Source organism: Gadus morhua, chromosome 12, assembly GCF_902167405.1.
Source record: "Gadus morhua chromosome 12, gadMor3.0, whole genome shotgun sequence".
Classification (NCBI taxonomy): Eukaryota; Metazoa; Chordata; class Actinopteri; order Gadiformes; family Gadidae; genus Gadus; species Gadus morhua.
The window spans coordinates 15677663-15690984 of NC_044059.1; the positions used below are offsets into that span (position 1 = coordinate 15677663).

Below are 13322 nucleotides of genomic sequence, written 5' to 3' on the forward strand. Positions count from 1 at the left end.
CTTTTACTCTCTCTCTCTCTTGAATTAGTCTAAGTGTTTTATATCTCGGTTAATCTTCAACATATTGGCGTCGCGACCAGGACTGAAAAGAGACAGCCCAACTGCCGGGCTGCAAGGCGGGGCGCGGACGGATCACACAACCAAGCGTACAAAATTATTCTCGGTAAGTTTGGCTTACCACTAATTTAATGGTTGATTGATCTGTTTGCCCCGTCTGAACGCTTGGTGAACGGGTAAAGTGTCTCTTCAGTCAAACGAACCTAAAGTTAAAGAGAGAGAGAGAGAGACGGGAGCTCCGGAAGAGATTGACGTGCGCTCGCACATAGGCCCTAGGCGCTCTGTGGTTCTAAATGACCAAGACGCTTTGTGGCTCCATATTTGATACGAGTTGTTGTTATTTGGTGTTTTGGTGTTTTGTTTAAGTAGGCCTACTATAAAGTCCTGTGGCTGTATTCTAGAGGATCGAATTAGTGGGAAAGTTCCAATAGAAAAGTGCAGGTTCGCAGTTCGAACGATTGCGTAACTGTTGGGTTTCTGAGATCTCATTTGGAGTTGGGTTAGAATTCATTGCTGTGGATGAATTACTTTTTATTTGAGAGGGGTTTCCTTGGGATGCCGACTGGTGAATTTTCAATTCTAATCTTGGAGCGGTTGAACTGCAAATCCGGCAAAAATTGATGGTGAATTTCTAGTTCCGTTCTTGGCATTTTTGAGAAAACTGGCTTCTCGCACTTTTGAATAGATAAGGTTTGGGTACCGTTTGAGTTGGTATTTTGAGAAGTTTCTTGTCTGTTTTTTGATCTGGTCGAGTGTTTATTTATTCAGCCATTATTTTAGAAGAATAGGCTTGTTGTTTGGAGTGCCATGTGAATGAGTTTAATGTGCCGATCGTGGACCGATTGAGATGCAGCTCTTGGATAAACTGAAATAGTTCATTTGTAATTCTGATCTTGGCACTGTGAAGCGATAGGCACTTGTCTGAAATTCTGGTTGGTTGATTATCCATCCGACCGTTCATGTTTTAATCAAAAGGCCAGTTTCTACGCTCGGTCAACCTTTTATTTGTAATTAATTACAAACAATTCAGACATTTTTCAATATAATATAAAAATTGTATGAATCGGTTTATTGTCTGTATTTAAGTCGTGTTAGGATTAAGTTACCTCGGCGATTTTTACGACCCGGTTTATTTTTTGTTGATTCTGTCATAAATAAATTAGGCGGACAGAGAATAGTTAATTTGTTTGAAGTAGTTGATAATCATAAATAAATTAGATGGATAGAGAATAGTTAATTTGTTGAAGTACTGAATAAATGTGTAAATCTTCTTTGACTTAAACATTAACACGCTGACTCTAACTGCATGTGCACGAGTAAAACGCAGGGGACGAGCAGGAGCCTGCAGGCCAGGTTTAAAAATAGATAACAGTGAAGGGTTGGGGCCACATTCCAATCTTCAGTAGGGGAGACGAGCGCCTGGGAAGAGTTCACATTTGTAGCTTAGAGACAATAAAGTATTTAAACTAACTAGTAGAATAAACTCAAATAAATTGTATTAATAAATAGTGTATTTCAGAATCAATAAATGAAATAAATAAAGTAATAAAGTAATAATTAAAAATGGCACCAACAGCAGTAGAAGTTTTGAGTAGAGACAATCCACTCCTCAGAAATTAGGTCAAAAGAATTTCTGAGAAGTGGGAGAAGCGGACAGTTAAATCAGGCACAATATAGCCCGCGGGAGGGACTTTTGATCCAACAATGTGTAGGGACATGGAGGTAATAATAAGGAACTACAAACCAAATAGAAGTGGTAAAAAGGCCTTGGAGAAGAGGGACAGGGAAAAGTTAGTGCTAGCTTTGTTCGAAGAGGAGGGAGAGAGGTGGCGCGCATTACAACGGGTGGCCAGAAAAATAATCACAAAGGAAGAAGAGGCTCAACCTTTGCCTCTGAAGCTTGAGCCAACGCCGTACAAACCAACTAAGAATCTAGGGAAGCTTCAACGGGTACAAAACAGAGCAGCTAGGCTTGCCCTTAAGTGCACATCAAGAACAAACGTAAAAAACATGCATGACCGACTCTTCTGGCTGAAAGTTGATGAAAGGCTAAAAGCATCACTTCTGTCTTTCATTAAAAAATGTAACACACTAAAAACCCCCAACTGTTTGTTTAGGCAGCTCACACTCAGCTCTAATGTATACACATACCCCACCAGACATGCCACCAGTGGTAACTACACAATTCCAACAATAAAAACAAACTCAAAACAACGTACAGTATTATGCAGGGCTATGGTAGAATGGAACTCCCTTCCAGATCACATCTCAAAAACCCAGAACAAAGCTGGATTCAAAAAACAAGTGAAGCAACACCTCATGGCTGTTAGCACTGGATACTAGTATGTATTACTAATTTTTATTTATCTACTCACTTATCCTTTTTTTTCCTAATTTTGTCATCTGTTGTTTTTGTGTTGATTTCTTCTTTGTTATATGCTTTTCCTTTTTTATCTGTTGTTTGGTACGTTGTTTTCTTGTGTGGACCCCGGAAGAGTAGCTGGTGTCTTTGGCATCAGCTAATGGGGATCCGAATAAACGAATAAACGAATAGAATAAACCAACTAAGATGTATCCACTGTTAACAGGCAACGTAGAAATTAAAGGGGAAGTCACACTAGATGAAGGAGATAATAAATGTAACACACAGGGGAATAGGGGCGCACCCATACACATGTACTGTTATGAGGGGATTAGGAAAGCAAGGGAAGAGTATAGCAATGCTGACACTAGTTCAAGCGAGAGTGAAGATGAGGACGAAGATGGGGCATGTGGTGATGAGCACAGTAATGAAGATGTGAAAGGCGGCAATGAGCGAATTTGCGAGGGGCCTTATCCGGGAAAGAAAAAGAGAGGAAAGAGGTCAGGAAAGAGGACAAAGACTCAGAGGAAGCTAAAAAAGAGTAATGACCCCAAGGGGGAGGGGTATAGTGGGAGCCCAGCGACAGAGGAGCCTGGCTGCAGTACATCATTTCTAATCCCCACACCATTCGAGTTAGATAAGAAACAAAGGAGATCACAAAGGGGGAAAAAGGCACCCGACACCCTCCCAGGAAACTATCCTATTCTAGTCAAAGGATAACAGGTCCACTATCAACCGTGGGGTTCACAGGACTTGGAGGGAGTCATTTCTAAACATACATAACGGGGCGTCTAAATGGATTAGAAAATTTGAGGAACTCACAGTGGGAAAGCTAATGGAAGTGGGGGAACTGAAAGCTCTGTTGGCAAGAGTATGGGGGTTATCTAAAATGGAGTCTGTACTGAGGAATGGAGGGTTGGATAAAATGGACGGAATGTATGATGGGACTACACTTGATCGCTACAGAGTGGCGATGTGGAACACACTCAGAATGGAGTTCCCGACCCATATCGATCATAAAAACATGAGAGGCCTCCCCATCAATGACACAGAGAATCCTGCATCCTACCTCCAGGCCCAAGTGGACAGATGGCTCTTGGAGACGAATGAGGATCCTGAGATCCATCCTGTGTTTTCGGTCATGTTCAGAAACTCTGTGATAGAGATTCTACCTAGCCCAATCAAAGTTAAGCTAGATGATGTGGTTGGACTGGTTACAAATAAATCTCATTGAGACTTCTGCGATCATGTGGTTCATGCAGTGGACAAATATCGGCAAAATGAACACAAAATACAGGAACAAAGCAAAGAGGTGCAGAGGAAGCTGTCTCAGCTTCAGTTGGAAGAACTCACAAGAAGAGAAAAACAGGCGGTTGTTTCAGAGCCGGTTGATACAATATTGCAAGCCGTCCAGCAGGGCGCACCACAAACCCAACCTCCTCAACAGGCATTCTCCCCCCCAGTACAACAGCTTCAGAGCCAATGGTCACCCACTCCACCTGCCATAAATATACACACATATAACAATGGGAACCCAATGATTGGGAACAAGCAGAATCACAACAAGGGGCCCCAGGGACAGTATAAGAATAATCAACAACAGGGGCACCAAGGGCAGTATACAAATAATCAGCAACAGGGGTCCCAAGGACAGTATAAAAATAATCAACAGCAGGGACAACGCAGAGGTCCTTTAATATGTTATGGGTGCAACCAGGAAGGACATAGCAAGAAAGATTGTTTGATTAACCCTTTTCCACCACAGCAAGGACAGGGCAACGGCTATCAGGGGAGGCAAGATCAAGGGAACTACAACCAGGGACAGCAGGGTCCCTTCATGGGTCAGGGATACTAGGGGTGCCCAGAGAATCTACAGGGGGAGGGTCAGCTTGTAGCAATCACAAAACAAGCTGATGAGGAACCAATACTGCAGGTTCTGATAAATGATAGAGGCACGCCAATGATGGCTGACACTGGAGCCACTTACACTTGCGTAGGTTCAAAATATGCCTCTCACCTCCCCATGGCAGGAAATTCGCCAAAACGATAGGATTCTCGGGACACACGTAGTTAATACCTATGACAGCTCCAGTAATGCTAAAACTGTACGGACGTACAGCTAAGCTACCCATCTTGGTATCAGACACTACACCGGTTAATTTGATTGGAAGGGATGCATTGTGTAAATTAGGATTGCAGATATTATGTACACCACAGGGCATAATGATTGAAACCGCAGGAACAGCATCTCAAATGACTATCAAAGCCTGACACTGCAAATGTATATTGGATAGGGAGAATTCAGGACCAGGTAAAAGAGACAGTGGGGAAATGGGGTAGCTACATCAAGGCTCAGATCCCAAATGCAAGGGAGTCAAGGATAGGATATCATTGCACTCTAATGTATGACCCAACACAGGACCCAGATTTGGAAAACGAATGGCAGGAGAAAGCGGCAGGAAAAGCAGCAGAGATAGAGTCACAGTACATAGTAATTGGGCCACAAGGAGCAGCCATGATGATACAAGATGCAGATCAATCATCAGCGATAAAGGATTGGTTTAAAGACACTAACAAAGCTGCCCATGTTACGTTGTTGATAAACAGGGGATTTGAAGCAAAAGATCTGGGGGAAATGATGTTTAATGAAAAACAACAAACTTGGGAAAACACAGAGAATCCATTGGTTCTCATGTCATGTTGCGGGAAGTTTTTGAAGATTCTGTGTTATGCGCATATGACAGGAATCTTACAGGAAGTGGAGGTGGTTCAGAAAAAACAACGGCAGATGACAATAGAGGAACCATGGGATAGGCGGAATGAGATGAGAAAATAAATGTTGGCAGCCATACCTGGAAAGGTGTGGTCAAGGTTCGATACAGATGTGGGTTTGGTACATTCAGCTAACCCAGTGGTAGTCCGGACTAGACAAAATGTTAAGCTACCATGGCGAAGGCAGTATTACATGAAACCAGCGGCAGAGATAGGAATAGCCTCTACCATAGAAGGTCTAATAACAGCATGAGTACTAATAGAGACCAAAAGCAACTGTAACACTCCTCTGCTTCCAGTGTTAAAAGCTGACAAAGAAAAGTGGTGGCTGATGCATGATCTACGAGCTGTAAATTATGTTGTTGAAGATATGCATGCAGAAGTTCCAATTCCACACACGCTGCTGACCAACATCCCTCCAGATGCTAAATACTTTACAGTAATTGACTTATGTGGAGCATTTTTCAGCGTGCTGCTTGCGGAGGAAAGCAGATATCTGTTTGCATTCACGTACAAAGGTAAACAATCAAATACACAAGGATGCCACAAGGATTCAAACATTCCCCACATTTGTTTAATCAAGTGCAGAAGAATGATTTGGAGGAATTAGAATTGCATGGAACTCTGATACAGTATGTGGATGATCTTCTGATATGTTCCCCCACAATGGAACAATGTCACGAGGACTCCATGTCTGTGTTAAGAAAATTGGAAAAAGGCGGACACAAGGTGTTAGAGAAGAAATTACAATATTGTCAGACAGAGGTTGAATATCTAGGCAGGTTGGTAGCACATCGAACTAAAACCATAGCTCCTAGTCAGCTGGAAGGGATTGGTAAAGCACCCAAACCGGAAACAGTCAGACACATGATGACCTTTTTGGGGATGACAGGGTTTAGTTCAGATTGGATAGAGAACTATGCTTTAAAAAACTGCGTCATTGCGAGACATCATGAAGGAGGCAGGAACAACTAACCTACAAGCTCGGCTAACATGGAATATGCATCAGCGGCATTCGAAAGTATAAAACGTGAAATGCAAGGGGCAAGCACATTGGCATCTATGTAGCTAATAGGAGTCAGGGCTATGCATCGGCAGTGTTAATGCAGGACTTGTGTGTTGGTAGGCGGAGTCAACCAATAGCATACTACAGCTCAAAGTTGGATGCGGTAGCACAGGGCTACCCACCATGTTACCAAGGATTGGCTGCACTACAATATGCCTATGACAAGGCCTCATCCATCACAATGGGGTATCCGGTGACGATTCGGACACATCACAAAATCACAGAGTTGATTGAGAAAGGAAAGTTTGTGTTAACGGACGCTAGGTTGTTGGATTATTTGACATTATTAACATTTCCAGAAGTAACCCTAGAAAGATGTTTCACGGTGAATCCAGCAGACAGAATTCCACATGATTTTGAAGGGACACCACATGACTGTGTGGCTGATTCTCTCACTTTTACTAAACTAAGGCCCGATCTATTGTCTGAGCCCATGGTTGGGGCAGAAGAGGATTTCTTTGTGGATGGATCATGCTTCAGAGATCATTTGGGTAACCATGCAGGTTTTGCAGTGGTTAGACAGAATCCGGACCACACATTCGCCGTTATTCGTAGTTCTCAGTGCGCACAGCCATGCTCAGCACAGTTGGCTGAGTTGAAGGCTCTTACAGCGGCCTGTCAAGAGGGAGCGGGTAGATCGGTGAACATCTACACAGACTCTGCATATGCGCACGGCGTATGTCATTTGTTCGGGGCAGTGTGGAAAATGAGGGGGGTTAAGAAAACTGATGGATCCCCCATATTGCATTGCAATCAGATTGTGGAATTGATGTCGGCGTTGTTGCTGCCAAAACAAGTGGCAATAATCAAATGTCGAGCGCACAGAAAGGTCGTTGATAATATCACGAAAGGTAATAGCACTGCAGGTGAGGCTGCAAAAGTAGCTTCGGACAGTTGCAGGGCAATCCAGTCAGTATTATCCATGCCTGAGGCCGCGCCTAGTGAGGACGACATTGTCCGCATGCAGGAGAAAGCTGGTGTCTATGAGCAAAACATGTGGCTGAAAAGAGGTGCTATACGCTCCTCCACAGGGTTATGGAGAACTCATGACGGGATGATGTTGGCACCTACGGCGCTGTTGGGGTTACTCATCACTAATGCGCATGGTTTTGACCATTGCGCAAGGGGGGAGGTTTTGAGGAGAATTAGAAAACAAGGTTTTTCTTCACCATACTTGCAAACAATGATTGATAACCAGCTAAATGAGTGTGGAGTATGTGCATAAAACAATGTAAGAAAAACAATCACTACTCCATTGGGGCACATTCCTACACCTGAAGGACCATTTACACATTTGGTCATGGACTATGTTGACATGATTAAAAGTATAGGTGGTAAAAGGTATATGTTAGTTATCATAGACAGGTTTAGCAGATGGGTAGAAGCAGTCCCATCAAAAGACCAAAGTGCAGCTACAGCGATTACATTTCTAACTAGAGAAGTCATGCCAAGGTTTCGAATTCCGTCAGAAATAAGCTCAGACAATGGGGTTGCTTTTATTCAGAAAACACTAAAACAAGTAATTCAGCATTTGCATGTCAAACAAAGATTAGGCTGCGTCTACCATCCTCAATCACAAGGTATGGTGGAAAGAGTTAATGGGACGCTCAAAACAAAAATGAACAAAATTAACAAAATAACAAAAGTACTAATTTGAATTGGATTGATGCACTACCGCTGGCACTAATGAGTTATCGCATGCAAGCTAACAGAACGACGCATCTAACCCCGCATGAAATGCTTACGGGTCGACCCATACCTTCACCTGTCATTCGAGGGCCTCACAAAGGACCTCCATTGGAACAATTGGAAACTGAATTAAGACGCTATATGGGACAACTAATTGGCATACACAGGCTTATTTTTCAACAGGAGAAAGACAGAGTTCCAGAGTTGGAGGAGGAGCCACCAAGGGGGGTGGAGCCGGGTGACCAAGTGTACCTCAGGGTGTTCAGGAGAAAGTGGAACGAGCCCAGGAGAGAAGAACCATACAAAGTCACCAACGCAACACCAACAGCCATCCAAGTGGAAGGAAGTGCCACGTGGTATCATCTCAACCACTGCACAAAAGCCGCTCAACCCAAAATCAGAGATGAGCGTGAGGAGGAGCTATAACAGAAAGTAAAAATTAAATATGAGAGAATATATATTTTTTAAAGCAGTGTCAGACAGAACGTTCAATTTTACATTAGAAGCAGAAGACCCTTGTGTAATCAAAAATCAACCGGGTAAGGTCGTTGAGATTGATCAAAGCAATCCACTCAAATCTTCAGATAATGACAAAGTAAATGTAACCACAGCCACCGATAAAGTAGATCAACCTCCGGTTAGAGATAATGGGATAAATTCGTTAGTAACCTCTATGAGATTAAATTCAACTCTAGATGCAAGTTAGACTAATGAAACTTCTGATATCAGGGATTTAGCACAACCTTCAGTCACTAATATACCTTCTATTAGAGAGGATACAACAATATTAGCAATCACTAATATACCTTCTATTAGAGAGGATACAACAATATTAGCAATCACTAATGTAACTCCAATTAGAGAAATAACAACAGTCATGAGTGATCTAATAGAAAAACTAACAACAAATGGTACAGCAGCGACTGCTCAGGGTGAAATAATACAGACAACAGTACTAGCAAAAGTAGAGGTGACCACAATGATAAGGTCTAAAGAGGATAATATAGAAACACTGGCAACCGCAATATCAATGGCAAATTCAGAAACTATGGCGACAAGGATCTTAACATCGACATCAATGTCTCTTGAAGAGACTGTTGTAAAACAGACAACTAGTCGGGAGAGTAATAAAACTAAAAGCATTGGTCGCCGCTCGACAGCTAGGACCCTAAAACAATATAAACCTGATCCCAGTGGGCGCATCAGGGTCAAAACCTCTGACCAGTTGTTCAGACAAGCCAAAGCAAATAGGTGGTATAAATGGGTCGAATTTACGGGAAAACAAATAGAGGCAGACAGCTGTTATTTGTGTAGCAAAAATCGTCAGGATGCAATATATGTCGTAAATACTAAATATGATTTTGAATTTTGCTTAAAAGAACGGACACAGCAGGAGTATGGTATAGAGGTCAATTTAAATAGAACACGAACAGAAGGTATCCCATATCAGAAAAAGTACGTTATATGCTCAAGAAATGTTTTCTGCTGTTAGGATCGAGTCAACATAACAAATATCTTGAAGATAAATATGACGGAAAGCCATGGAAAACAAACCAATTTTCAAATTGAAGAGGGATTAGAATGCTATCAAAATGACGAAGGAAACAAAAATGCCAGCGATGTAGGTAGTATACCAGAGGAACAATGTGACATAATTTGGAATGTCACACTATTAGATATAAACGGGAAACGAATGTTATTTCAACCACCTGCGATTAAAAATGTTCCGCTTTTACCAGGCTCTCAGCAGAAGTCTAGAGAGAACTACATGTCAATGCTGTGGAGTGATGGAGCATTCGTGAGCCAGGACAGAGTGGTGGCAGATCAGTTTTGGCTTTGCGGTAATAACATACAGGCGGAAGAGAGCATACGAACCAGACGATGACTTAAAAATTGATAAAATAGGACAGGCCAGGGGAATACCCGATAAATTTAAGGCACGAAGTGAAGTAGCAGCAGGATTTGAGGCACTACTGCCAGCAATCGAAATTGCTAAAAATGCGGAATGGATCAATTATATCTTTTACAACCAACAAAGGTTTATTAACTACACAGATGATGCATTATCCGCATTAGGCGAACAGCTGACAGCCACAAGCGCTGTGGCTTGGCAGAACAGACAGGCCTTAGATTGGCTTTTAGCAGAAAAGGGGGGAGTTTGTGCTCTTATAGGTGAAATGTGTTGTACCTTCATTCCAAATAATACTGCCCCAGATGGATCATTTAAACTTGCGATGAACAACCTAAAACGTTTAAGAAAGGAGTTAAAGGAAACCGCAGGCCATGATCAGGGAATGTTTGGATGGCTTGAAACAAGGTTTGGTATGTGGGGAATGATGTTCGCAAAGATAGGTGCAGTGCTCCTAATAGTACTAACAGTAATGGGTCTGATCTTCTGCTGCTGCATTCCCATAGTCAGATCTGTGATAGCATCCAGGCTTTCTAAGGAGATGGCCCTCATGGTTACTGACATAGAGGAGTCGGGTGACTGGGAGAGGATGCTCTATGGGGAGATAGATTGGAGTGAAACCAGAGAGGAGACCGGAATGTGAGAATCGGACATCAGAAGGAGGTCCTATTTTCTTAACTGGTCACCTCTCCATGTGAACCACAACCATTGCAGATAGTGTGAACAAATGGACATTGGACTAATGGGTTCCAGGGCGTGGTGGCTGCGAACAGGAGCAACAACCACAATGCCCAAACCCCCCACATTTATATAGTATACCGCTACATGACGATAATCAGAGCTATTCAAATCTATGCCTGCTTGTTGACAATCTTAGTATTTAATTTCTATTATTTACTTCTTTTTTTTTTAAATGTCATTTTTTGAGTTTCATATTTTTATGTCATATATTCTGAAATGCAAATTTTCAATACATGCTGAAAATAATTATAATAATAATAATAATAATTCATTGAATTTATTTAGCGCTTTTCTAGACACTCAAAGACGCCTACAGTGAAGGGGGGGGGGGGGGGGGGGGGGGGACCTCACTAACCACCACCAGTATGTAGCACCCATTTGGGTGATGCACGGCAGCCAATCGGCGCCAGAACGCTCACCACACACCAGCTTGAGGTGGAGAGTGAGGGATGAGGTGGAGAGAGGGAAAAGAACATTTAAACACTATCGACCATAATTAAACACTAACGATCACATTTAAACACTATCGACCACAGTCCACATGCAAACACTATCGACCATATTTAAACACTATGGACCACATGTAAACCCTATCGACCACATGTGAACACTATCGCCCACATTTAAACACTATGGACCACATTTAAACACTATCGCCCACATTTAAACACTATCGCCCACATTTAAACACTCTCGACCACATGTAAACCCTATCGACCACATGTAAACCCTATCGACCATATTTAAACACTATCGACCACATTTAAACATGTAAACCCTATCGACCACATTTAAACATGTAAACCCTATCGACCACATTTAAACCCTATCGACCACATTTAAACCCAATCGACCACATTTAAACCCAATCGACCACATTTAAACCCTATCGACCACATTTAAACATGTAAACCCTATCGACCACATTTAAACACTATCGCCCACATGTAAACCCTATCGACCACATGTAAACCCTATCGACCACATTTAAACACTATCTACCACATTCAAACACTATCGACCACATTTAAACATGTAAACCCTATCGACCACATTTAAACATGTAAACCCTATTGACCACAAAATACTATGTTATGTGTGAATTCTAGTTAGACATTTGATAGATCTTTTTTGCCTTATCCAGGTTGAGATCCCTGAAGACCGGAATGTGAGAATCGGACATCAGAAGGAGGTCCTATTTTCTTAACTGGTCACCCCCTCCATGTGAACCACAACCATTGCAGATAGTGTGAACAAATGGACATTGTACTAATGGGTTCCAGGGCGTGGTGGCTGCGAACAGGAGCAACAACCACAATGCCCAAACCCCCCACATTTATATAGTATACCGCTACATGACGATAATCAGAGCTATTCAAATCTATGCCTGCTTGTTGACAATCTTAGTATTTAATTTCTATTATTTACTTCTTTTTTTTTTAAATGTCATTTTTTGAGTTTCATATTTTTATGTCATATATTCTGAAATGCAAATTTTCAATACATGCTGAAAATAATTATAATAATAATAATAATTCATTGAATTTATTTAGCGCTTTTCTAGACACTCAAAGACGCCTACAGTGAAGGGGGGGGGGGGGGGGGGGGGGACCTCACTAACCACCACCAGTATGTAGCACCCATTTGGGTGATGCACGGCAGCCAATCGGCGCCAGAACGCTCACCACACACCAGCTTGAGGTGGAGAGTGAGGGATGAGGTGGAGAGAGGGAAAAGAACATTTAAACACTATCGACCATAATTAAACACTAACGATCACATTTAAACACTATCGACCACAGTCCACATGCAAACACTATCGACCATATTTAAACACTATGGACCACATGTAAACCCTATCGACCACATGTGAACACTATCGCCCACATTTAAACACTATGGACCACATTTAAACACTATCGCCCACATTTAAACACTATCGCCCACATTTAAACACTCTCGACCACATGTAAACCCTATCGACCACATGTAAACCCTATCGACCATATTTAAACACTATCGACCACATTTAAACATGTAAACCCTATCGACCACATTTAAACATGTAAACCCTATCGACCACATTTAAACCCTATCGACCACATTTAAACCCAATCGACCACATTTAAACCCAATCGACCACATTTAAACCCAATCGACCACATTTAAACCCTATCGACCACATTTAAACATGTAAACCCTATCGACCACATTTAAACACTATCGCCCACATGTAAACCCTATCGACCACATGTAAACCCTATCGACCACATTTAAACACTATCTACCACATTCAAACACTATCGACCACATTTAAACATGTAAACCCTATCGACCACATTTAAACATGTAAACCCTATTGACCACAAAATACTATGTTATGTGTGAATTCTAGTTAGACATTTGATAGATCTTTTTTGCCTTATCCAGGTTGAGATCCCTGAACATGCTTAAAGGTGACATATTATAGCTTTTTTTAAAGAAGTTAGATTGGTCTATGGGCTATACAAAACATGTTAAATGAAGTTCTTTGCACAAAATCACTCTCACATAAAGAGACTTAATCAGCTCTATTTTTGCCAGTTGCAGTCCCTGTCAGATTGAGCTGTTTTGGGCTCTGTCACTTTTATGCAAATTAGCTGTGGCTGGCCACACCCCATCCATCATACGTTAGTTTGGTCATTATCACACGTGAAAACGCTGAAAGCCATGGCAGCTAACAGTCA

At 41.9% G+C, this 13322-nt stretch overlaps 1 protein-coding gene across 1 annotated transcript; it reads left to right on the forward strand.

Moving 5' to 3' along the window:
• Window positions 1-1295: 1295 nt before the first annotated feature.
• LOC115555155 (uncharacterized) lies at window positions 1296-12090 on the forward strand. The gene is made up of 2 exons (XM_030371855.1): window positions 1296-8378; window positions 11741-12090. The coding sequence occupies exon 1, from the start codon at window positions 6295-6297 to the stop codon at window positions 7480-7482; it is 1188 nt and encodes a 395-aa protein (XP_030227715.1). The 5' UTR covers window positions 1296-6294; the 3' UTR covers window positions 7483-8378; window positions 11741-12090.
• The last annotated feature ends 1232 nt before the right edge of the window (window positions 12091-13322 follow it).

What these genes read in the sequence shown, in the direction of transcription:
- LOC115555155 (XM_030371855.1), top strand. Translation starts at nt 6,295, where the DNA reads ATGCAGGACTTGTGTGTTGGTAGGCGGAGTCAACCAATAGCATACTAC.